This window comes from Ictalurus furcatus, chromosome 17 (genome assembly GCF_023375685.1).
Source record: "Ictalurus furcatus strain D&B chromosome 17, Billie_1.0, whole genome shotgun sequence".
Taxonomy (NCBI): domain Eukaryota; kingdom Metazoa; phylum Chordata; class Actinopteri; order Siluriformes; family Ictaluridae; genus Ictalurus; species Ictalurus furcatus.
In genome coordinates this window covers 11,430,193-11,457,440 of record NC_071271.1, presented here as the reverse complement: position 1 = coordinate 11,457,440, position 27,248 = coordinate 11,430,193, and the positions used below count along the sequence as shown (strand labels likewise).

General features: G+C 39.2%; 1 protein-coding gene across 6 annotated transcripts in view; it reads right to left on the bottom strand.

The window, feature by feature from the left end:
- Positions 1-1,666: 1,666 nt before the first annotated feature.
- The window catches only part of myo18ab (myosin XVIIIA b), a 112,425-nt gene continuing 86,843 nt past the window's right edge, over positions 1,667-27,248 (bottom strand). For 3 of the 6 annotated variants that reach the window (XM_053646327.1, XM_053646325.1, XM_053646326.1), the window contains 17 exons: positions 25,155-25,282; positions 24,493-24,647; positions 22,664-22,787; positions 21,573-21,773; positions 21,143-21,253; positions 19,832-19,936; positions 19,465-19,611; positions 19,246-19,359; positions 16,739-16,855; positions 14,794-14,877; positions 13,706-13,843; positions 12,394-12,579; positions 12,083-12,222; positions 10,519-10,563; positions 7,338-7,460; positions 4,728-6,212; positions 3,682-3,763 (listed from right to left, as the gene is read on the bottom strand). In XM_053646327.1, the coding sequence (XP_053502302.1) occupies positions 4,736-6,212; positions 7,338-7,460; positions 10,519-10,563; positions 12,083-12,222; positions 12,394-12,579; positions 13,706-13,843; positions 14,794-14,877; positions 16,739-16,855; positions 19,246-19,359; positions 19,465-19,611; positions 19,832-19,936; positions 21,143-21,253; positions 21,573-21,773; positions 22,664-22,787; positions 24,493-24,647; positions 25,155-25,282 (3,395 nt within the window). In that variant the 3' untranslated portion in view covers positions 3,682-3,763; positions 4,728-4,735. Of the gene's footprint in view, positions 3,764-4,727; positions 6,213-7,337; positions 7,461-10,518; positions 10,564-12,082; positions 12,223-12,393; positions 12,580-13,705; positions 13,844-14,793; positions 14,878-16,738; positions 16,856-19,245; positions 19,360-19,464; positions 19,612-19,831; positions 19,937-21,142; positions 21,254-21,572; positions 21,774-22,663; positions 22,788-24,492; positions 24,648-25,154; positions 25,283-27,248 lie in introns of all 6 variants that reach the window. The other 3 variants (XM_053646328.1, XM_053646324.1, XM_053646329.1) reach the window with 3 other exon arrangements.

Here is a 27,248-nt window from a genome sequence, read left to right as displayed (position 1 = left end):
TTTAATATTTGCATGAATGAGCAGGTGTACAGGTGTTCCGTCCAGTGAGTGTACGTCACATCAGATACAGAAAGAATCCAGTGCTTTAGATAAATATTGGTGCAACTGTGAATCAATAATAACTGCAAAAATGCATGACCATGTTTAACTACTGTATTACAATAGTGAAACTTGTTCTGATACATCCTTTTATTTGAAATGAGCATAAACATTGTGTGGCTGATTTGGTGAGAACAAAAAACAAAACCAAAAAACAAACAAACAAACAAAAAAACCCATTCCTTTAAGTGGCTTATGTATTGCAGTGTATATTGTCATTTGCTTCCTGAACCAGTTTAACGTTAATACACACGGACTCCATCTTTTTGTTAGCAGTAAGTTGCACAATTTAGTTGCTCTGCAAGAAAAACACAACTGAAAATTAATGGGGGAACTGAGCTTAAACTATTATTTGGGAACAAAACAAATATGAATACAATCTGAATAGGCAAATATGAAGGAAAAAAAAAAAAAAAAAAGGCATTACATATTTTCCCTATGCCTGACAGAAATGCCTCAATTATGCAAAAAATGACTTCACCGACTCAGTATTTCTGCATACTACTGAACGTTGGCATGGATTTGAACACGTGTTCTATCACAACTGTAATAAAGCCTGTTGTGCTTATCTTCCAGAAGATAAAGAAGTCAAAATATTACTCTTTATTTGTTATATTGAGAATGTTAAACATGTTCTAGTAACCTCATTACTCATTTCATTACTGAATTTATTATTCAGATTAAAGTTTGATTGCACATCTAATAATTACAGTCATTACCTATAATCATTATCATACCGTAACCTGGCGTGCACATGCAATATTGTTCTAATTATCATAATTTGCTACACCTAATAGACCAAACCATTATTGATCTAAATGAGGCAGGAGAACTGGGGCCGACATGCCAATATTCTGATGTTCTTTAAGCTTCTCTTCGAAAAGCATTACACTGCATGCTGTTATTTGCACCTAGACTCTTATGCAATAATGCTGATGCACATCTCTTCAGCAGCCTTCCATTTGTCCACACGGCCTGCCTCTATGACAAATGGCACTTACTGTACATAATTTAGACAGTCTCTATTTCCATTTAGCAGAGAACCAAAAATACTGTGCCAGGTTGGACAGGGATTGCTTTATTTATTTACTTAATAATATCTTAAGAAGATCTGTTTTAACACGACTTCTGGTATGAATTGATTTTTCTTTTCATGATTCCTAAGATTCCTTAGCTATTAATTTAATTCTTCAGCTATTGCTTATTAGTACCTGTATAGAGATGAATACAATTCAAATGACCAAAAAACGCAGACATGATTACTTTTTGCAGTTAGCATTGAACTGCCTGAAATACTGAAATATGTACACTACTGTGAATTTTAGAGAACATACATATTCTGATATACAGTAGCTGTGCAGTTTTTCTGTGGCTTGAGATGTGTAGGGCTTCGTCTGACACATGGCCTGAAACAACAGACATTTTTTGCAATGATGATTGAAAAGAAAAAATAAAATAGATAGACTGCTTGCTCTACTATGGCATGTTGCTTCTCAGCTTCTCAAACCAAACAAACCCTCTGAAAATGAAAACCCATTTTGGTTGATCTGAATATTTAAGATGGCAACAGAGGGAAAAAGAGGGATTTTATAAAGACAAGCTTTCATGGAAGAAACTGGAGAGAAGGAAATGAGGAAATCAAGAACACTGAAGCAAGTCGAACAATCACCATCATTTATTTACAATATATTAAACCATAATGGAAAAATTATTACTTATAACAAGTGGCCATTTATTCAATAAGGAAAATAAACAGGAGTTATTTTTAAAGCTATGATGAATTATACAGACTTATATATTCATATTAATGTGTACAGCCAGCAGTGTTATGTATCTTTTTGTCATGTGTTTGTATGGAGCCAGAAACATGATAAAACACACACTCTTTATAATAAAATTAATAATGACTGCATAGAAACAAGGATGAAATCACTGACCTATGAGAGTCCATAAAAACCATGTGAAACAAATGCTGGCTCCCTTCAAAATAAAATAAAAGCAGCGAGTCCTCTCCAATGCTTTATGTAAAACTGTGTGCATTTGGCAACTTTGCTCAGTTCATTAACGCAAGTCCATAAATACTATAATGAAAGCAAAATAATAGCAACAACAGAAGGAGGTTTGTTAAGTGCAGCGCTATCTAAAATGTCAAAGGTAAGGCTGACAATACTGCAGAATCCGACTTGGGACATACTTACTTACTTAAGGAACGAAGGAAGGGAGGAAATACGGAAAGAAGGTAGTAAGTAAGCAAGGATGTAAGGAGATAAGGAAGGAAGCAAGGAAAGAAAGATGGATTCACAGCATCAGTTCTATTCATGTGCTCATGCCACGTGTGTGTTGTTTAGCTGTATAATATCAATATAAAAGCCATTCACAGCTGTTAACGATGATGAATTTTCCAGTATTTGACCACTGTGACAATAAAGGAAATAGGTAAGGTAATCGTCACCAAACTTAGGATCAAGTACATTCCCTTTGGAAAACAAGAATGTATGCCAGGAGCAAGAAACACAATAAGCATAAGAACAATGCGAAAAAGGAAGGAGATGACAGCTGAGCCAAAAATTTCCAACATGAGCACAGTACTGTCAGGCGAATGATGTGTGATATCCCAAAACACATTAAATCACAGTGAGGATGGAGAGGGAGAAACAGGGGCTGCAGCCTTCTTCAGCACGAAAAAATGAATTCACTGCACTGCAAGATCGCTGAGGAAAGACAGCTCAGGGTCTCAGGACGCAGTGCGAGTGTGAGAGAGAGAGAGAGGGAAAGAGAGAGAGTTTGCTCATACCTGCAGGAAGCTGAGCTTAAATTGATGACACTACTTCCTCGACTCCCACTCTCCACTGATTTAAAGTAATGGAAAAAAACCCACTTCCCCTCAAATCTATGTACACACTTGCGACAAAGGCTTTTTTGGTAGAACAGTATTTCTTTCCATTTTCCTATTTTTAATGAAGTGCAAACAGGACAAATCTCCCCACTTTATCCTAGCAAGCTAATGCCGGATTTCTTTAGCTCAGCTCAATGTGGGCCGGCAGCTAGCAGCACCACTGGCCGAGGAGGGCAGAAACCAGGAGGAATGCTGCAGTACACTCTGGGGAAGCAATTGGGGGGGGCAACACAAAGCAGGTCCAACAACAACAAAAAACTTCCAGTGTAGTGCGTCTTTGATACTCAATGGCATAAGTATCCATAACACAATGCACGAAAGTAGAAGTAACATCACCAAAAGTGAGAGCTCTCTGTCTGTGTGTGTGTGTCTGTGTGCGTGTGTGTGTGTGTGCAGTATACAGATGGATGATGGTGCTCTAAAGTACTTCTCCTAAATAGAGATCCTCTCATTTGCATCCAAAAAAGATGCCAATGTTAGAATGTGTGTTGTGTATGTGTGTGTGTGTGTGTGAGTGAGAGAGAGAGAGAGAGAGAGAGAGAGAGAGAGAGAGAGAGAGAGAGAGAGAGAGAGAGTGTTTGTGTATTTGCTTTTTTTGTGAGTGTATAGAAGTGTAACATCTCCGGCTTGCCCCTGTAATTCAGGTAGCTGTCCCAGGTGTATTAGCAGCGGTAGGAGCTTCGGGCTGTGCGCTTTTCTTCCTTCTCCTCCTCCTCTTCTTCCTCGTCGGATCTGTTGAGGCAGAAGCGTCTTCGGCCAGAGGGGGGGCTGTGGGATAAACAGGGATTGATTAGAATCAGAACGAAAGCATGCAGATATTGTGAAGGCTATGTGATACCCGACATGCGACTCTTAAAAAAAAAAATATATATATATATATATATAAAATAAATAAATAAAATAAAAAACATTGGCAGACACTAGCTGCAATAACAGGATGTATACTGTGAAGATTGGTATATACCAATAGTTTGCTCCTGAGATTATATTTTATATATATATATATATATATATATATATATATATATATATATATATATTACATTTTATATATATATATATATATATATATATATATATATATATATATATATATATATATATATATATATATATATTAATTATATCTCAGGAGCAAACTATTGGCTGTATGAACACAACCTCTCTCTTAACAGGAAACTTTGAGTGTCACTACAGCTAATATTTAACTGAACTAAAAAGCCACTATGCTCTTGGTTAACTTTTGCTGTACTTTAAGATGCCTGGCAAGCTGTACAGATCAATGAGCTCTTTTAATTATACCTGAATTAAAATACCAGAGGGGAAATCTATAGTTACCTCCGAATTTACTTCAATTACAGCACTGGCTAGTTTTGTTTGGAGCAATTAATCACAAGGACGTTTCAACAAATTAAACAAAAAAAAAAAAAAAAAAGAAACTCTTTCTAAACTGAAATAAGTGCAAAAGCAATTACTGAATCAGTTGAGAGTCATGGTTTTAAAAAAGAACTTCTGCTACCTTTAGATATAATCATGCATACAAGAAACCTGTAACTGGGAGTGTGTTAGAAGGAACAAGAATAAAACACATGTAAACAGAAAATGCTCATCATTATTCATGCTAAAAGATAGTGTGATAAATTTTAAAAGGTGAGATGTTCTGGACATAAATGTTGAAGGTTAGTGTAACCATGCGTACAGCACACTTCACTCCAAACCAGGCATCACCTACTGCTATCTTCAGTCACTGTCTGGCCTGTACAGATATTTCATCATCACACTATCCACGTTCTTCTTCCTTTTCTTCTCCTCTTTTTTGCCGAGTGGCGGAACAGCTTCGGAACCACCTCCAGGCTCTCCCTCGTCTTCAGAAGCCAATGCCTGCCTACCAGGAGCTCTCTTGATGCTGTTGGCACTTCTGTATGAGATAGTGGACGCTCCTGAGCTGGAATCTGACTCTGAGCTAGACTGAGACTCAGAGGAGGAAGAAGAGGACGATGAGGAGGACTCCTTCTTTGACTTCTTTTTTTTGCCCTTCTTCTTGGACCTCCTTCTTCTACGCTCATTCTCAGAGGAATCAGAGCTGTGGCTCCTCCTTTTCCTGCTCTTGCTCTTCTTCCTGCTGCGGGTGCTCAGGCTGCTGCTGGAGCGATGGAAGTCCACAGCTGAAGCAGAACGTCTCAAGCTGGAGGAGCTGCGGCTGCTGTCCCTACCAGACCTCACACTCTTCACCTCATCATCTTCCTTGTCCCCCACACGCTTGCTCGGCTTGCCGGTCTCAGCTTCAGAGTCTTCCAGGCTGCTCCGCTTGAACTTGACAGGCTTGAAATTCAGCACCTCATTGATGGCTGCCTCCAGAGCTGGGTCGAGGTAGTTGCGGTGGCTGACGGGCTTGAGGTCAGAGGCATCAGGCAGGTCAGAGTCAGTGGTTCTTGCCCGTGGGGGCATGGACATGCTGCGGCCACTGGAAGAGTGGTGGGGACTGTAGGAGTTGGAATGCAATTCACTGAAAGCCACACTCATGGCATCATCATCCATATCAAACTCACTGAGGCGACAGCTGCGAGCTAAGGACATACGGGAATCGGCACGGCTCACACTGCCAGGGCTTCTCCGGCTCACACTGCCAGGGCTTCTCCGGCTCACACTTCCTGGACTTCTACAGCTCAGGGATGGACTAACTGCTGAGCGACCCTCGCTCAGGCGCTCGTCCAGCCGAGACATGCTGCGGCGACGACTCAGCATGCTTGCAGCACTCACACTGGATTTGACGTCATCATCATCGTAGTCCAACCAAGAGGCTCGGCTTGGGCCCATGGATGACACAACTGATTTGTTGTCCAATTCTGTCCAGCGGCTCTCCATGCCCTTCCTGGCCCTGCTGGCTGCCTCTGAGTAAGCCTGTGAGATAACTGAGCCCCTGTCATCCAGCTCATCCTTCCTCCAGGAGTTCACTGAGTAGGAGTCCCTGGCATCGATCTGCCTGGCTTTGTTTTTGCGGAAAGATGAGAGCTCCTCAGAGTCATCCTGCTCCTTGAGGGTGCTAAAGAGTGAGCCCTCATCGCCTTTGCCACCAAGGGAATCCTTGAGGTTGGAACGTTTCCTATAACTGAGTGAACTCATCACAGACACTGGCCTACTCTGGTCTAAACCTTTACCTTCTTTGCCATTCTCTTGCCATTCCTTCCCCTCTTTGGTATCACTGTTTGCAGCATATCTAGATGAAAGGGGCAGTTGAAGGGGAGGAGGTCAGCATAACAGACAAAAATATGGAATGAAACGGAAAAGAGGTGACAGACATAGAAATTGAAAATGAGTTACAAAAACAAAAAAAGATGTGACATTTATAAATAAATAAATAAATGAAGAAAGAAAGAAAGAAAGAGATTTCCACACAACATTTAAAGTGCACCTTTGTAAAGTGAAGACATCAACTAAACTTAGTTACCACCACCTCACTATTGTGCCATCATGGTTTTTACAGCGCTCTCTCTCTCTCTCTCTAAAACAGCTGCTAATCGACCATTAGCTAATTTATTACTGTCTTTACAGTAAGGAAACATGTACTCTAATATGTATGTAGGGTGAATCCTCCTTTAAACATGGTTTTGGCTGATAGAAATGGAAGAAGACAGGACAGAACAGTAATGTAAGAGGTGAACAAATTGGGGATTTGGTTTAAAAGGTGCAATGATGCTATAGAGAGAAATGAATCCAGACAGAACTCAAACATAATTAGTTATTATTCAAATTCAACCATGCCTTCTTAAGCTCTTTACTAGAATTAAGTATAGAAATGTGGTGCACAAAAATACCACTTATAATTTTGCAATATCGCACTTTGATTGTCTTTCCGTTATTGTTTGTGATACTTATAGTTAATGAGAAGCTCTGAGAAATACTGCCTCCAAACCCACTCCTAGGGCAAGTGCACAATAGGGAACATGATGAAAAGGAATTTAAAGCTCCAAAGTTTTTTAAAAGTTGTGAGGGGCTCAAGAGGGAGGTTTAAATCTTCTGGAAAAGAGACAAATGCAGGGCAATCGAAGCTGTCAGCCAGCAGGCTCAATCTATTAATCTCTGGAAGAGGGGAGCAGGTGTAGGCATGCCAGCTGGCCAACAGGCGTGTCGATAAATCTGCCAGGAAGGCCACAGCTTCTAAAGAAGCATCTGTCAGCAAACCTTGTGGCAATGAGGAGAATAAGTGAGTGGGTAAGAAAAAAGTCTCCCTTCAAGCAAGCGAATGCACTTTCCTAGCCTGCTTTATGTGCATGGTGTACTGTGTTTGGACCGAACCATTCAATAAGCATCCAGACGGGAAAGGTAGACTCAAACTACTGACCTTGAGCTCTTCAAGCTGCTGTCATCTGATATATTCTTGGCTGAGCCTTTGTTTTTGGAGAGCCAGGACTTCACACCATCAACTCGCTCCTCCACTTCTGAGCAGGAATCCGAGTCTCCTTCACTGTAAGGAAGAAAAGGAGGAAATGGAGAGCGTCAGCACCCAGCTAAAAGCAGATTCGGCATGGACTGTTAGTTTAGCAATAGGGGAGAAACAAATGCCTTTATAGCACAGACACAACAGCACTGAGACATGCGCTCAATCAGCAGAGGCCTAAAAGCCTCAATGCCATTCTTTGTGTTAGTCAGCTCTCACACTCGAGTTCTTGCAGGCACTAGACATCCTAGCTGAGCAGACTCTTCGCAGTACATAAATGAGCCTGATGAAATGCTGAAGAGGCTTCCTGATTTTTTTGACACAGTATAATCAAAAGAGCTTTTAACCCTGGGGTAATAAAAAAATGAAGGGGTGCAATTGCTGCATTTCTAAATGACAGCAACATAGCAGCAGTGAGGCATTTAAGAGAGGAATTATGGAAGTAAAGGGAGCTCTTACAAGGCTCTCTGGTCATATGTGGAAAGAAGGACTAGTTTCTAAATACTTTAAAAAAGGCTAAGAATATGAGCTCTTGGGGAGGCTTAATAAACTTTACTCAGTGACTGCACCATCAGATACACAACAGTACCAGTGGAGGATCAGTGGTGTTGTCAATAAGTTTGAGGGGGGCTTACACAGAAGGTCTGCACATCGAACAGCTAACTGAACCCCAGGCCTGTCTGCTCACTTCTCAGGCCAAGATAAAGCCCCAGGATTTATGTTTAGCCAGATCTGCAAGTCAATTTTTCCCTGTCTCTTTAGATTAGTCTTATCGCTCGCTTATTGTGCAGCACTGTGCATGGAATAGATTATTTTTTAAAAGCATCAGAGGATTCAGAAGGTAGTAGCAGCTTCACTCAGAGTTGACATCCACAGAACAACTCCAAATGAGGTCACAGCTACCAGGTCTAGTTTTAATTGGGATTTCGATAATGTGCTTATAGCTGTCTTCTGGGGCCATCGCAGTCAATCCTCTCCAGAATAAATTACAGAGAATAACGTTGCTACACAAAATAGAGTTACAACTGCTTTTCCCACAACCCCAAACTCGCTCAATATCCATAACATTATTCATATGAGACCACTATACATTTAGCTAGCACGAACACAACAAAACCAAATCGGTTTCACTGCAGTAGGATGAGTAGATGTACGGTAGGTTGAGTAATTTTGGAGCACGCCTCAAGCGCCATCCCCTTATCAAAGAGATGGCTCTGAGTGCTTCTGTACGTGCACCGACTTTGATCCGAGCTGGCCTCTAAATGTCTCGAGTAGGGACATAGGGAGGGGATACGATCTGTGTATGGAAATCTGGAGCTAGGCAGGACACGAGGTATTCTGTAATCAAGGACTTGATCACAAACAATTATGTCACTGTGTCACACAATTTGTTATTGACTGCACAGCATAAAGTAAACTATACAACAGTCTTAGAGGGCAAACCAACACTTCTGCATCTATGGACTTCTCTCAGGATATGAGGAATATATTGCACATGCGGTAATAATACACATGAGGCTTTGATGTTTATTTCTAATGGTGGCAGGGTTACTTTTAGTATCAAATTGAACTTTCACTTTGGATTTTGCATCCTGTGAATTGTTGTGCTTGTGAATGTTCTGAATTGTAATCTGTAATGACAAAACATTTGAACAGCAATCCAGGCATGGACAATACTTGAGTAACTGTACTTTGTTACTATACTTAAGGATTATTTTGGATATTAATGAAATTGTGCACTTGAGCACTCTTTTGTAGTTACATTTCTAAGGAAAAAAAAGCTCTATTTTTATTAGGCCTCACATTTTTATTTAGACCTTCAACATACTCGTTACAAATCATGAAGGTCTCTATTTTTACCAAGCCAATGACTGTATGCTATAAATCAATTGACTCATCTTAGTTTAGCACCCGATTATTTCAGTTTAGTTTCCAATACAGTGCATCATTTGTAAAGAATCATGCTGGTTCATCATCTGCAGTTCCCCTGGTCCTACCTCAGTAATAATAATAACAACAACAACAACAACAACAATAATAAGTAATGTTACTTTTAACATGGCATTAACTTAATTGCATCCACTTCCCAATACTAACTGAGTAAGATAATGACAGTGTCTATACTTTCACTCAAGTATAATTTCTCAGCACTTGGTCCATCCCTGATAGCAACTTGTGTTTAGCTTACAAATTATTATTAGTTTATTTATTTGGGTTCAAACACATTTTCACATGAAAAAAAAAGGACACAACATGTGCTGGTCGGTAAAAACGCCAAGCTACTGCCATGAGAATGGAGTAGCTCTGATGCCAGAATCTGGCTCAGTGCTCGGAGCCACTGTTAGACATCGTCTGGAAGGACTTTTTACCAGGTCATTTGCAGTTTATGCATTATTGAAATTGCATGGTTAAAAGATTGATGAGAAACACGCCCTCTTCTTTCTCTGTCAAAAGCAGTTGGATCCCAGGAGTAGGACCGTAAAATATTCAGCACACACTGACAGACACGCAATAGGTACAGTATATGCTATAGTAGAGTCAGAGAGGGAAAGATAAGAGGTGGATCTCTGTCTTACACAACTGTGGACAAGGCTGAGGGGTCTTGAGAACAACACAAATTCAACTGACACGTTGAGCCCAGAGGCAGTATGTACACACAAACACACACACATACACACTTACCTGTCAAAGTATAGTGATTACAGCCATACACAAGCATTTGGTTAAGAATGTTCATATAGCAAAGAAAATCAAACAGGGATCATGCTTGGCTCATATGGTCAGTGGCATGCATGGATTATAGCATGTGATTCCATGCAAAACAAAAGGTGGAGATAATCATATACCAATGTGTGATGTTAACAGTCATGTCCATGGAGCGTATTGCAGTATCACTGACCTGTGGTCTAATAATCTGGACCCTCTGTACAATAAGCTGAACAAAAATATATTTGCATTTGACTGATATTATTTATACACCGTTGGCAGGGTCATTTTCTCAAAATAACTTGGATACTGCAATATTATCCAAAGAGAAGACCAAACTAGGTTAAAGTCAGCTCAAACAATTGCTCAGGCTCCTCACGTTCTGTTCTTTCGTTTCTGATACTTAGTCACCATGTCTTGTAAACTGGAAATGGATGATGTATAAAAAACAAACACAAAAAGAAAAATTGAAAAGAAAAGTGAGACGGGCATACATCACAAACTAAAAAATGATTGATTGATAGACAGACAGACAGATAATCAGATCGACAGATTGATTGATTGATTGAAAAATGAGATGACCTGAACCTGTAAAGGATGGAATGAATGTGAACAAAGACCCAAATTCTAAGAAAATATTTGTTGTGGATTCAGAAAATGTTGATGTTTTTTCCTTGCTGAAGCATTTGTACTTTGTTTCTGATTATAGTCTGGTCTTGACTGGGTGCTCCCCCCCCCCCTCACTTTCATATATGTGCTCCACTTGCTCAGGCCTTTGGTACATTCTATTATTTTCACTGTCTCTCTTTGAATGCTAGCAAGACAGTCACTAAATCAGTCAGTCAGTCACTGAATCAGCAAGTCAGTAATTCATTAATTCAGTGAATGAGTCAATGAGCAAGTCAGTGATTGAATCGGCGAGTCAGTAAATGAGTCAATCAGTCAGTGAGTCAGTCAGTCAAAGCGAAAAACAAACAAAAAAAAATTACTAGACAGCTTTTAATCTGATTTCTGTTTGCCCCTTTCAAATCTAAGTAAATTGCTTGTTGAAATGTTGAGATATCATAGTGAAAACAGGAAAATAATGCAATTACACAAATCCAGTCATGTGACTGGATTTTCAATGCATGCCTCTATTATAACAAATCCCTTTGTAGGAAAAAGGCATAGCGGTAAAATTGCACTGAAGTGCAAATAATGTAGCATCTATATTTAATAGAAAACCTCATATAAACGCAAGCACCTTTCAGGATTTACAGAAAGATGCTGAGCTATAGGAATGATAGGAACCCAGCCAGTATTAATCAGTTGCCTGTGTGTTCAGTTCATTATGTTTTTGTCACCTTTATCAGTAGGCGATGGAAATGTCAGGGAAGCCAAACAAAGGAAAATGTCTACATGAATTGTGCTATATAGAAAACCAAATGGAACTACATTGAAAACAGCTTCTTTTTTTTTATTATTTATTTATTTATTTATTTTTTTAAGTTTGACAAAGCAAACTTAATGTGATGGTGGCTTTTTGCATAATTATGTAAATCGTTTTTAGCACTAAAAGTGAAACCCGTTAACATTTGCCAACATTTAATTTAACCACTTACAAAATGTGCATAAAGTTAACTGACATCCAGTTACGGACATGACTACTAATGAATCGATTATGAAAAGAAATACTCTGAATTATGTGTGGCAATTTTTGCTACAATATTTTAGGCAGTATGAATAAGTGATAACTGACAGCAAAGAACTTGTCTGCCCAATGAGTTTAAAGATTTCATTCCTCCACTGAGTCGCTGCAGTCGGCAGGGATTTGCTATCCTGTACTTTAAAGAGAGAGAAAAGGAGGGAGAGGGAGAGAGAGAGAGAGAGAAAGAGAGAGAGAGAGAGAGAGAGAGAGAGAGAGAGAGAGAGAGAGAGAGAGATGGGGCAGTTGAACAGTTTACCTGTTGATAAGATCCTCGTTGTCATCGCTCTCCATCTCATCTTCAATAGCAGCCTGCAGGTCACCGATCCTTTTGAAGGCCAGCTTGAGATCCGCCTGAAGACTCTGATTTGCAGCCTCCAAGCTCTCAATGTCCATTTCCTACAGGAACAGGATCACTTAAAGCTTAACAGAGGCACCAAACAGGACAAGCATGATAAGCACTGCACTGTGCACATCACAAATACTGTGCTGGGAACAAGACTACCCTTATTTTACTTGCAGGAATAAATTTTTTTTATTAATGCAACTAAAGGGATGGGGGCATCTCACCAACTCGTGCTTTTTCCGGCTGGCTTCAGCCTCCTTTTTGGCCAGTTCACCCATCTCCTCCTTGAGGTCACGGATTTGACGCTGCAGTCGTTTGTTTTGCTCCTTCTCACGGTTCTCACTGGTGCTACGGTGGTCACGTTCCTCAGTCAGTTTTTCCACATTCTCTTTCAGCCTCGACACTAGACTCTAGAGAACGGTGGAATCAGCAGAACCGTTAAAACATGCCAGTCAATAGGTATTGGCTTTCTTTCTTAATACATGCACTTTCCAAAAAAAAAAAAAACTACCAAAAAAAAAAAAAAAAAACAACCATGATTTTGCACTACAAAAAAAAGTCATATTAGCAAGTGAAAATATCTAGTCAAATTTATAGTTAATAAGATTACAATAAACCAGATCATTAAACCTATTTCTGGACATTATTACTCATTTCAAGCTTGTAGTTTTCTTATTCTATTGCCAGATAATTTTGCTTCTTTTTAGAAACGCTTAAAATAAGTGAAATTATCTGCCAATAGAACAAGACTACTTCAAGCTTGAAATGAGCACAAACGGCTTGAAATGGGTTTAGTCATCTAAATTTGGTTTGTTTTAATTTTATCATAAGAAATACTAGATCAATTTGACTATATTCTAGGTATTTCCACTTGCTAAGATGTCTTTTCTTGCAGTGTGCCAATAAGTATTTTATGTCTGGTCAGTAACTAACTCTATAGAAACTAAAGTATAACCCAATTTGTGGCCTAAAATTATAACGTCTTAATCCAATTTATTGAGATCTGATTATGAATATTGGGAATCTGGTAAGGTAAATAAATTTAGTGTGTATGTAACCATATATTGACACGTTGATATATTTTCCACAGCTAAAGGTAATACAACTGAAATGTTGAGTTTTGCAGTTGAGGCACATTTCAGAAGTGTCTGAAATGTGTCTTCTGATGTGTCAGATACCTCATCCAGCATGCACAGCTGACTGCTCTGCAAATATGAATAAAGTAACAAAGACTATTCCAAACCAACAAATACCCTTCTACTGGAACTATTTTTTTTTAAATCACATTTTAATTACATTGTCTCTACACAAAAGGAACATTTAACATTAGGTGATCCAAAATGCACCTACTTTATACCCATTCTGGCAGTAAGATCTAAACATTCCTATAGAGAGGTTAGAGAAATCAGCAGGTGAGTGTGTGATTGAATTTTTGGTCATTTTTGACTTTAGGCTATTTGAAAACTAACCTTCTACATGTCAGCCCTTACACAAAAACAAGGTCAGACAACCAGAGCACCGGTCCTGCCCACTCACCTCCAGACGTTTCACCTGTGTCTTCTCAAACTCAAGTTTGGTCTCGATCTCGCGGATCTTGGCCTCTTGCCTGCTAACCAGAGATTTGTCCACCATGGACTGTTCCTGAAACTCCAACTGACTCTGCAGTGCCGTGAGCTGTCGGAGCATACACAAAGTGAGATCAGAGATGCAAGCACACGCAAACACAGACCCCCCAATAAACTGTGAATTACAAAATTCATCTGCATTCTGCTGTGGGATCTGATACTTTCAGAGCTGCATATTGTTGCTCTTGTCTGAAAGGAGTCAAAACTTGTCTATAGAGAATCGCCACAGGGTGTCTCGGTGGTGGCCTTCTTTAGAAGTGCTCCGCTGCTTTTCCATTGACGTGGCCCAGCATACTGCATTGGCTTCTTAATTGCCAGACTCTCGGATCCATTATTCAAAAACCCTCTCGGCACCTCTGTTTTCCATCTCTGAGCGTGCGCTCATTTATTTTCAAAGAAGTGAAGAATTTCGCAGCTGAGAATAATGACTGCTCAGATATTGACTTTTGAGCCAGGCTTGGAGCCGTTGTTTTTTTGGTTTTTTTTTAACTGAACTTCAGATGAAACTGAAGATGAAAACAGAAGCGGCTTTGAATGTCCTTGAGTTGACTGACCTCTCCTATGTGTTTGGGGCATTAAATGTTTTTCACAAAGCCAATGGAATCAAAAAGTGTAACCTGTGGTTCAGCTGCTCTGGCCTGTTTATCCGTATATCTGTGAGTCTGGAGTAAGCACCAGATTAGCTGACTGAAACAGCATGGATAATTGCTGAGCAACATGATCTGATACTTATCTATGGCTTGTTGCTTTTTGGAGCAAAGCGAGACACTGATCTCTTGTGTCTTGACCTTATTGCCCCAGGAGCTTTTGAGACTAGAGCAAGCTTACCTGGTACACTTGTAAGTCAACAGCTTAAAGAGACTTTAAGTTTTACAAAGAGTTCATCCGTAATCGAGGCAGGCTCGTTCTTCGTTTAGCTTTTCATGCTGCGTGCTAAAAACAAAAACACTTTCCTAATAATGCAGCTTCTATCTAGCTTCTCTTTGTCTGTGGACTTACCCTCTCCTGGACTTCCTGTTTCTCCTTCATGGCCTCCTCTAGCTGAGACTGGAGCTCACTGACCTGTGCCAGGCTCTGAGAGGACTGTACAACAACAAAGAAGATAAAAGAAGAGTCAGTCATTCACAATTCACTGCTGATGTACAAAGTCCTATAAAACCATCAGTGCATATTTTATATCATATAGTGCCATAAGCCTTAGGAAATATAAACCACAGAGTTATTTCATTTAGAAATTGCATTTCATTTTATTTACTGTAGGCAAGCCAAATTTCTAGATATGACTACTAAGTCGTACTAGTACTAAGATAGTAGTAATATATATTACTAAGTACTAAGTCTGGGAGGTTTTGTCATTCAATGTGGCCAAGAAACACAGGAAGAGGCCAGTTGATTTTTAGTGTAATTAATTAACTGCAGACTGTGTTTTCATGTAAAGTGTTATAATAATAATTAGTTATATAAATAGTTCATAATTGGTCTCAACCAGAGGCATTAAGGAACATTCTGGCAAGTGTCTATCAACTGTGTCTTTCAAAACAACTGGCTTTGCCAAATCAGGCAACTATTTGGCATATAAACATCAATAGCTAACAAATAATATTTGACATAATTTACCTTCATTTTTGGGTTTGTTATATCGCTATAAGTTCACTAGAATTAAAAGACATGCTATCAGAATCTACCACAAAGCTGAGACAGTGCCACTGCGGGTGAAATTGGGGTCCTTTAAGAAGAATTTTATAATGTGCGTATGATCTTCCAGGAAGATTTTCTTATAGTAACAGAGTACGTCCAGTTAAAAATGACGAAAAACATGAATAATGAATGTAAATTTTTCTTATTATTATTTATTAATGTTTAATTATTATTTTTTGAAGAACCCACCAGAGATATGCTGTCTTTTGCACAGCGCGTGGTCAGCATGAGCTACATAGAGTAAAAAACAAACCAACCAACAACAACAAAAAAAAAAGTGGTGCACCTCCTACTCATATCTGTATTTGTATCTGAAGACATTTTCTGTTCCTGCCTTCACAGTGTTTGATAGGTTCATGGTCAGAAAGCAATGAGATCGCAACTGGCAACATTCAGGTGCAGTGTCCAAATTTCACTTGTTTTATATATGCTATATCTACATATACATGTGTCCATGGACTGTAGGAAAGACTAATGACATGCTACCTAAAAGCAGATGTGATGGAGCAGTGAACGTGAGAAAGTGACATAAAGGAAGGAAGGATGGATATCCAGACTCAGCCCCTAATCATAAAAATATATTGTACCTACAATAAAAAATCATTTAACTAAATGAAAAAGAACAACAACCAAAAAAAAAAAGCAAAATATCCAGAAAAGGCTTTTTTACTACTGCACATATAATTATACAATAATAAAAGCACCTTCAAACAACAGACAAAGTGCAAACCACCTTCACCTTCACATCTGTAATGACAGTGTTATTCTGATCAAGTGGCTTGACAAAAACATGGCAGTAAATCATATTAGGCTGGGAAATGATGACAAGTGAGCAGAGCAAACATTGAGAAGCACCTTCAAATAGATCAAAACTGCTGCAAAGTATTTTGGAACTCAGACTGTTTGGGCTTTTTTCCCCCCCAGGAACTCTCCTTCCTCAGGAAAACATAACTGAACAGGCTGAAGTCTTCAGTTTTCAGAAAAGCACCATTGGCACGACAAGCTTTCACAAAATAACAAGCCTAAAAATAATTCTGTACAGTTAGGGACCAGTGCCAATAGCTGGTGCTGTTTCTCAGAAACTGAATGCTGGTGGAAGAGTGTCAGGCTGTATATACACCATCTTGCTTTCAGTGTCTTGGTGCCATTGAGAAGGAAGCAGAGGTGTCATGGGTCCAAACAGAAAAGAAGTTGGGGGGGGGGGGGGACAAACAAACAAACAAACAAACAAAAAAAAAAGAGTTACCTGGGCAACAGCCACTTTGTGCTTCTTCATGAGCTCGTTCATGTCCTCTTGGTCTTCCTCCATGCGCGACTGCAGGTCGTTCTTCTCCCGCTGCACACGGATCAGCTGTTCCTCCAACTGGGAGTGAAAACAGGCAGAAAGCGGCACAGCATATCAATATTCGCAAACTGTGTGTGGATTTTGCTCTGCATATAAATATTGAAACAAGTTAGAGCCTCTCAAAAGAGAAAATTCGGCAATATTTCAAGCATGTGCCCCAAGGCTTTGATTACGTTTCTGTAATTTTTTTTTGTGTGTGTGTGTGTGTGTGTGAGCTTGCTTTCCCTCACTCAAAATCCCATCATAATTCAGAAACACGTGCACAACACACAATAATGACTTTTTCTATTAGTAGCTAAAGCTGGCACTTCTCAACCTGCTTTCCCTGGGAGTGTCAGAGGCTTAATTCCATTCAATAATAATTACTCCTACAATACAGTAAAGCAATCTCTGAAGAATAAGAGCTGGGGTTATTAATAGGTCATGAAAATGTGCATATCGGAGAAAGAGAATGAATTCATTAACAGTGAAGTGGGAAATGAAATGGAGTTTAGAACCAGTGTGGCTGTAGAGCTTTCCATCTTACTCACATGTTACAAAAACGGACAAAGAAAGCTAATGGCCTGAATCATTTTCCTTTCAGTCAAACAGCCCAATAATATGAGACTCTCTCATTACAGTTTATTATACAATACGTATGCTAATTATGGTAGTAACACACAGTAAGACGGACAGTAACGTGTGCTTTGTCAAATACATTTCAAATAGTCAGGCATCTGCAATTTCAGCAGAACTCGACAATGACGCTTCCTTTGCTGAAAAAATATAACAGTAAACATTTATAAAACGACAAAGGAGCTTTTGAGCACGCTGTAGAATGAATCATAAATCACAGCTTTTTAAAAATGTGAACACATCAGTAGGGAGAGATTCACTCTGCCTGTCATTTCTGAAATTCCTGATGTATCTGGTTCCAACATATAATCCTCTCGTCAAAAGTAAAACAAGATAAGTTAACAACATAAAAAAAACGCTCTTTAACATACATTTTCAATACCATTCAAATACAAAATGTAGAGCCAACAACTGAGATGTCTTAAGCTTTTTCCTGTCATCCTTTTCCTTTATCCATCCATTTCCTCCACCTGATCTGACAGGCACAAGTCAGTCTGATTCAAGCCTGGTTCTTCCTCCTGATTCAATTCTCACCTCAGGAACACACGGTCGGAGAAACTCTGCTGATTCCCCAATATATCTGAGCAATGTGTAATTCCTCAAGTTTGACAAAACCCATTTATTTTGGGCCATGAAAGATGGGAGTCTGTACTGTAGAATGAATCACACTCAAAGTATTAGACACGCTTGTTATCACCATGTGGCAATGTGAAATTAAAAGGTAACTGGAGACGGACAGTAATGGATCGGTATATGGGTTCATCTCAATGGCTCCTGGCTCACAGAGCTTTCCCTCAGTATGTCTAAACGTCCAGCCGTCTCAGCAGCGCTTCACAAACGTCTAGTCCTATTTTATTCCTATAAGCCATTAAAAATAGACGTGGGAGTACAATTTAAAACCTAACCATGTTGTTTGAAATGTTTAAGCATTTCAATATCACCATTTCAGTCCTATACTTACTCCAATATTCCACCAAAGCCTAGAATATACATCTCAGTCTGCTAGGAGAGCATCTATACACTGCCACAAAACAGTAAAAGGACACTGCACATAAGCCACAGTGTAACACTCTATGGTACTACATTCGACTGGGCCGTTTTCACAGATAAAACGACTCAATTTGACACCCGATCAGACCGTTTTTTCGCTCCACAGGAGCTATAAACGGAAAAACAGAATAATAAAGATAGGGCCCAAAACGATGTGTGTAAAATCACAACCATTCATCTCTTGTCCAATATCTCTTCCCAACCTGCTGCTGTGTGAACTCAATTATAAATCCTCTTTTCGGGATGCAGAAGAAGCAGCTCATGACAGCGTTATTAAAGCATAATGTATTTCAGGGTGATATATCTTGTTCAAATTAGAGAAGGAATCGGAAACATGCCATTACGGGCAGAAATCATTTCCCCTGCTGTAAATTATTGAACCGACATCCTGACGGACCTTGGTGATTTTCTGTACAGTGTGTGTTTTCTCTGCTGCTTCATTTCCAATACATGAATTTTAGCAAATTTCTCATGTTAATAATGTCATTTTTAGAAGCCTTAACTATTCCCAATGTTGTGATCAAATTTGATCCTACACCATTCTTTAGACTTTAGACATGTTAGGCTGCTTTTGTTTTGGCCTGTTTGAAAAGACCTGGTCCCTGGTTTCATAACCTCATGCATAATAACTTCTTATTTCCTTGGCACTTCTGGTAAAACCCTAAACACATTTTAATGTTGTATCTGTGTGTGAGATGCTCTGATCTTTAACGGTCACTCTTTACTGGTCTGTCCATACTTACAGTCTGCTTGGCTTTGGAGATGTCATCCATCTGAACATGAAGGTCCTCAATTTCCACCTCCATGGCCTTGCGGGCTTTGACTGCAGCAGCACAGGTGAACTCAGATTCTTCTAGCTGGAAAACACACACACAGAAACAATCAATATAGAGTCAGTCCTGGGACCCACAGCACTAGGTGCTGCCTGCTACCTTGAACTGATGATGGGACAACGCCTTTACCTGGTTTTTCAGCTGGGCAATCTCCCTCTTGCTAGGTGCATTGTTCTTCAGGTGGTCCAGCATGATCTGGGCATCAGCTAGAAGGGCTTTGGTGCGCTTCAGGTCTTTCCTGAGGCGTTTTTCCGTCTCTACATCTCTGTGGTTAACCTGGAATGCAGAACACAACAAACACCAATAGCAGACACAGCCAGTAATTCTGCCTCACTTGGCACATATATAAAGTCTGAGACAAGCAAAATAAAAGAGCAGGTATAGGAGCAAAACTATATATTATATATTGCATTTGTATTATACAGGAAGTAGAGTGATGGAGGGAGATAAAGAAAGATGAGAGAAAGTAAAAGCATTTGCATGTGCTGTTATATACCTGGTCTTGAGCGGACAGCAGCTTGGCTTCTAGCTCTCTCCTCTCCCTAAGGACCTTCTGTTTATCTTCATACTCCTCCTCCAACTGGACCTCCATCTGCTTCAGCTACACACACACACACACACACACACACACACACACACACACACACACACACAAACACACACATGGCAAAAACAGAACAGGAACAATCAGAATGCATTGTAATTATCAAAATAAATAAATAAATAAAAAGACAATTCAGCAGTGCTATAATCTGATGAATCGTCTATAGAGATGTTCTGGATATGATTTTTAACCCCACTTTCATCATAATTGCCTGATGATGGCATGGACTACAGGATGATGTCAAGAGCGAAGCAAGAAAACAAATTTAGGCATCACAGCATCACATCAAGAATACAACAGAAATATAGAGTAAAATAAAAAAAAGAAATATAGAGTAAAATACAGAAAAGAAATATAGAGTAAAATAAAGAAAATACTAGAAAATACAGTGTCTGCACAAATCCATATTCACAATTGTTAATTAGCCAAAAATGTATTCAGATACATGGAATTTGTTTTAGAAAGCGCTAACAAAAAAAAACCGCCCCAAAAAAAGAATCCGCATGTGTGTGAATTTTTTCCCCCCACACAGAACAACGGAGAGGACAATGCAAGAAAGAACAGTGCTTGGCACTGACTCAGTATGTGAGAATGTGAGATTTTTTTTTAACGGAGATGTGAAAACGGAAAATGTTTGAGGTTTTTTTCAGCATTTTTTTCAGGGTGGAGGGGTTTGATTTGATGTCTGAAAGGCTAACAGCACGTATTTTATATTGATTTGCTGCTAAATAACCATTGGAAGGTACTACCATCCTGGAAAAGGCTACTGGCTTAGGTTAAACATGCTTTTAAACTGGACAGTAAGTAGAAAAGTGCAATAATCTCTTAGTTGAGTCAGGCAGCTCAAGAATAATAGCTGTTTTTGAAATGCCTGCTTCCACCCGCAGCCTTGTGACCCACAGATAACCTGATTATTAGCGAGAAGATTGTACTTATTAGTCATTACATTACAGGTTACACCTTGTTTTATTCACTTTGCTTGAGAGCACTACTGTGTTTTTTTTTTCTTTCTTTTATAGAATGTTGAAGTAGACGGGCATTTATCAGGAAACCTAGGTACTTCCAATAATGTACGCATAACTGAATCACTGCGAGCAAACACAGCTTTTTCCACTGATCTGAAACCAAAATATTTTCCCCACTTATTATGATGAAGTGGGCATATGAGTAGAGATACCTCAGTGTGAAAGGAAACGGTCTTACCTTCTTACTACATGACTGTCTGATCTCCTCCACCTCATCATCTTTGCTCTCGATCTCTTTACAATGTGTGTGTCTCAGCCTCTCCATCTCCATCTCCAAACGTAGCTTGGCCTGCATAAGCACACCAAAGCATATCACTGAAGGCCAGTTACCACACACTCCTGTGGTAGGCGTTTATACCAAACAATAGGAACTAAGCAGGCATTACTTTACTTTGCAGGCTCTGTGTATTGTCTGCATGAATATTTCCAAATATAAATATACCAACAAATTTGCATGTCATGTGTTAATTATGCATGCAGACTTGCATTATTCACAATAACAAATACATTAGGCATTCTTGAAGTGAGTGCCACATAAATTAAACTATTCCCTTCAGGAAGCTGCACTGACTCTGTGTGTGTGTGTGTGTGTGTGTGTGTGTGTGTACCTGCTCCAACATTTGAATAGTGCCTGCTTGCTCATCAAGCTCCTCCTCCTGATCTTTGACTTTTGCCTCCAAGTCACGGAGCTGCTTTTTGACCTTGGCTAGCGAGGCCTCATCCTTCGACTCCTGAGAGTTCAGATCCTGCAGCTCAGCCTCCATCTGCTCCAGCTTCAGATTTTGAGCACACATTTCCAGATCTTTGTCCTGAGTGAAAACATAACCAGTGTTAGGTTATTACAGCTCTCATTGTGATCTGCACTCACCTCTACACATAGACACAGACACACACACAGTCCTAAGTGCTGATACATGTAACACTTTACATTAAGGATCACATATCTGACATTATTTAACACCTTAGTTAATGCCATAAGCAGTATTAACACAGTAACTGACTCTTGTATTATGTTTGTTTTTGTTTTTTTAAATAAACCAAATTAGCCAAATAATCAGCGCATGCATTAACCAATGTTCATACTATCAATTAACACAAGTAGAACTCTGCCTCCAACAAGTTGAGTCCTTCTTCTTACTAACTTGTTTGCCTTAAAATATGCCTTGACCATGTTTGGATCAATGCCAAAATGTAATCAGTTCTTCTGGTGGTAGCAAGGATAATGCCATAAAAATCCTACATTAAACCACTTACTACAAGAATAGCAGAAAAAAATATATATATACTAGTGGCAGAGGCATATAAATTAAGCCCAAGACAGCCAGTATGAACGAACAGCTTGATTAACATGTTTGCAGTTGTCACATTAAGGCTGAAAAGCAAGTTGAAAATTCGCACGTTCCTTAAGTTCAGTAAGTTATCAACATTTAGGAACATGCTAGAATTTAACTTTTAAGCAAGCATTGAATAAACAACTCAATGTTGGTGTATTTCATTAACATTTAAACAGACTTCACGTCACTTGTATTACTTATGGTATATTAATGCAGAAACACATAGTCTGTCAATTAATTAATGCAGTGAACGTCGGTAGTTAAGGGAAACTTGATGCAATGCCAGATTTAATGTAATGTTATGTATTGCATCTTAAGAGATGTGAAAGCAGAGGATGAGACGTAGGAAGTGAGAGACTGCTGACCTCCAGTTGCTGTCGGAGGCTGAACACTTCCCCAGTCAGTATGTCTTTCTCCCGACTCAGCTTCTCACGCTGACTTCTCTCTTTCTGCACCTCCTCCTGGGCCTGACTCTGCTCAGAGTCAAACCTGTGCACACGCACACACACACACAAACACACAGTTTCTGTTTGTCCTTTAAGAAACCATGAATATAAAGAAAATGAAGTTAACATCAATAACATGATATATCAATCATATATAATATAACATCAATCAATATAAAACCTGAAGGAGTTCTAGGACATGTGGTTCTGGTTTAAATACGAGTACAGTGTTCAGAGAAGAGATAAAATCTGTCTATCATTTAAAGTGATAAGTGGAAAAGGAAAAAATAATAAAACACTGCTGATTAACATGTAGCAAAATATCATAATCACATCACTGTAAATGTACCAATTACGCAAAGCAATCATCCGGCATTAAAGGTGTTTTTGCAATATTAGGCTTGTATCCGATAATGAAAATGATTTAAGCCATGAGTTACACAGCTAACATAGTGCTAGTGCAACACTAACTTCTGTAATATAATATTTTGCTAAGATTTTGGACTTGAACAACATTTCTTATAATGATTCTAATGATATTGATGTCTTTTAGATAAGCATGAACTGATCCCATTTTTCCCTTTTCGGTATAAAACTGCTATACTGGCTGAAAAACAAAAAGAGAAACAACACAAGAGTGTGACATGGTTTAAGATCATTTATGTTCATATGCATTGTCCATGTTGTGTTGGTTATAACACTTTCATCAATATCGGTCATGATACTGATCCAACTAATAGGCATTTATCATTGTTCTTTAGTGACTTGGCAGTTTAAATTGATGGGCAGGCTTTGACATTTTGATAGACATTAAAGAAAATGTACAGTAGTGTGCATGTGCATTGGCAGCTCAACGGAGGAAATGATGGCAATGCTGGAGCTCACACATACCCCAAGCGAGGTGACTACACTTGTTAATTCAAGAGCCAGGAGACAACCAGCTAGCAGTAAAGCATGCATCGACTCAAACTCGCCCACTCAGTGCTCACGTGTACTTTTTGCAGAAGACTTTGCTTTTTCAGATCATTCTGTCTATCAGCTACGATGCATTTTATCATTTGTGGGTTCACAAGGCTGCACTGAGCCTGGAAGTGATTTGGGATTTGTCCTTCACTTTGTGAGAAAGCAAGAAGCACAGTGCCAGCTCCTCCTACAACACTGCCTACAGTACATAACATTGTCACTTGTGCCCCTTTCAGGCTACTCAGCAGCTAATGCCAAGAATAATAGTCATAATGTCACTAATGTCAATAAATCCATGAGTGATGCTAATGGATGACTGCCAAGTTTTTAAAAGATTTTACATGATCATTTTCTTATGCGTTATACCTAGCAGATAAATCTTCTATGATCCATTTATATTTCTACTAATTAAAGTACAAACTAAAGAAACAGTATAATTGACTAACTCATCATGATTCAGCTTATACTACCAGTGTAGTGTTCGCTATTTTAAGCAAGAACATTCACATTACCCCATAGACTGATCTCAAGGCCCCCTCAGAAATTGCATTTCTGTATTTTAAGATACAAAACACGTAATTTGATTCTTAAAAATATATTTATACTTGACACATAGTTATATACTATGTATCAAAATACATTTAAATGTATTGTTGCCCGTCCCTGCTTATACCTTAATCGCTGTCCACTCCTCCCTACACTGTGATTGACACTTACTTTCATCCCTTAGCCTTTAGTGTGACTGCTGGGAGAACTTAAGAGACTTTTAATGCTGCCAGTCTTACTTCCTCTGCTTCTTTTCCAGCTCATGGTTGCGACTCTGCTGGCCCTCCAGGTGGAGTTTGGTGTCCTGGAGCTCAGCTGTCAACTTCTGGCATTTCTTCTTCAGCTGCTGTGCCACCCGCTGTACCTCCTCATTGTCTGCCTGCATGTCTGTCAGCTAACACACATACGCACAAACACAAACTGTTCAGAGCCTTTTCAGACAGCTTGTCAACAGTCTCCTTTCTGTTTGGTTAAGGAAAAAACTGTTTTATGCGGCTTTGATAATTGTGTACATCGCTTCAGACTGACGGTGAGTCTGCAGGCATCCTGCGTCGCGTCATTCAGAGTGAAGAGCAGCGGAATTTCATCACGACTCCATGATCCATCATAAACTCTGACTATGATGTGCCTTTCTAGCTCTTTTATTATTGTCAGCAGTACAAGCGGCAGTCTTAAGAAGGTGCACGAGGCGACTGCCCGTGAGAGGTGTGTGTGTGTGTGTGTGTGTGTGTGTGTGTGTGTGTGTGTGTACACGGGTGTCATTCCAGTCTGCCAGGTATTTATGAAGTATATTGTGTAACCACCGTAGCATGACCACCAAGTCATGAAAATGAATATTTCTTTAATAAATTAAAGAATAATAATAGATTTGAGAAGCATTACACAATATTAGCAGACTTACCCGTCTTTCCAGCTGCCTCTTGTTCTGCTGCTCCACCTCCAGCTTGTCATCAAACTCTTGCTGCAGCCTCTTCTTGGTGAACTCGGTCTCCCGGACTGCTCTCTCATACTTCAGTCTCCACTCTCCTCCTATACAAGCACACAACATACAATCACACATATTTATATTTTTATTTGGTTCAACAAAAAAAGATCAATGTATCTTGATGCATTCATAAAGCATTAATAAGTGGTATTAGTGAGGCCAGCAGGCGGTGCTCACCATGTGGTCTGTGTGGGTCTTAATGCTCCAGTATAGTGACAGGGACATTGTATTGTAAAAACAGCACTGACTTTCGGATGAGACGTTAAACCGAGGTCCTGACTCTCTGTGGTTATTAAAAATCCCAAGACACTTTTTGTAAAAGAGTAGGGGTATAACCCCGGTGTCCTGGAGAAATTCCCCCGTTGGCCCTTATCTATCATGTCCCTATAATAATCTCCATCTCTGATTTGGGTACATCACATCATCACAATGTAAAGCACGTTGAGTGTCTAGAAAAGCGCTATATAAATGTAATTGTAACTAACTAACATTAAAGTAACATTAAAGTAACTTAAACTGTTCAACTGTCACATTCAATTGGTCAGAAGGTGATTGATCTACTGTAGATGCTATAGTAACAACTTCCACAGGGGCTTGTGTGGGGGACACTCCATTTAAACCGCTGTGGAGACGTTTCACATGGTGACTTTTTTTCCCCTGTGAGATGATGTTTATTAGCATTTTTGGAAGGTGAAACAGTGTCAGGGTTTAATAATAGTCAAAGGTAAATCTGTGACTTTACAGTTTCTATCATCTCAGGGCAGAGAACTTTGTGATTGCTAAGTAACATGACAAGTTAAATTAAATTCCAGAGAGAGAAAAAAAGCAACATTAAAATGTATGCATGTAACTATAAATGATTAAAAAAAAAGTGTGTGGTATGAAAGGAATAAAACACATCATTGATAGTTTTCCTATAACAGCATGTTGTGTTTTATTCCTCACTTAGCTAGCAAAAGTACCAACTTGTGACCAAGCTACAGATATTTTAAATCAGATTTAATTTTTAAATGTAAATAATTTTCCTGTTTTCTTGTATGAAATGTACCTAAATGCTCTTCACATCTATCTTTCTTTCTCTCTCCACAGAGAGGACTGCATTGTAGATCATATTTACAGCCTGAGAAGCCAGAAAAATCTTTAACAGATAAGATCACAGCTAAGAATCACCTGTGTTGTCCATTTTCTATAAAAGTTATGACAATCACAGTGATTGGTCAAACGAGGCTAAAGTTGGAGGAGATGTTTGCTAAGCACTCAGAATGGTTGAGAAAAAAAACCCAGAAAAACTACAAAGACAACAGATGTATTTGCCTTAATGTATTACTTGTTGCAAAACATCTGCACATGTAAAACAGCTGCAGCTGTCCTTGTGTCAGGGAAAATGAGTGTTCACGCAGCTTTAATGCTGGTTTGTGTGTTTGTGTTTGTTTTGAGGGCTGCAGAAGCAGCAAAGGAATTGGTGCAATCAACTGTTTTTTTTGTTTCGTGAGAGTTATTCATGAGTCCCTTGTTTGTCCTAAGCAGTGAAACTCCCCAGTGTTCTTCAGAAAAATTCTCCAGGTCCTGCACCTTCTTTGCTTTTCCAGCATCTTCTGCATATTTGACCCCTTTCCAACAGTGGCTATATGATCTTCAGATCCATCTTTTCACGCTGAGGACAACTGAGGGACTCGTACACAACTATTACATAAGGTGCAAACATTCACTGATGCTCAAGAATGCAACATGATACATTAAGAACCGTATTGGGGTAAACATTTGAACGCAGTATGATCAGTGTAAATTGTTATTATTTTCTCTTCTGGGAAACATGTAAATATCTTATGTAGCTTCTGAAGGGCAGTACTAAATGAATAAAATAAGATCTGTAAACAAAACAATGATTTACACCAATCATCCTGTTCAAAAGTTTACACCCCCCTGGCTCTTAATGTAGTGTGACCTCAACTGTATGTACCAGTGTCACAGCCAAGCATAAATTAGGCACCAGATTCACTTACCACACGG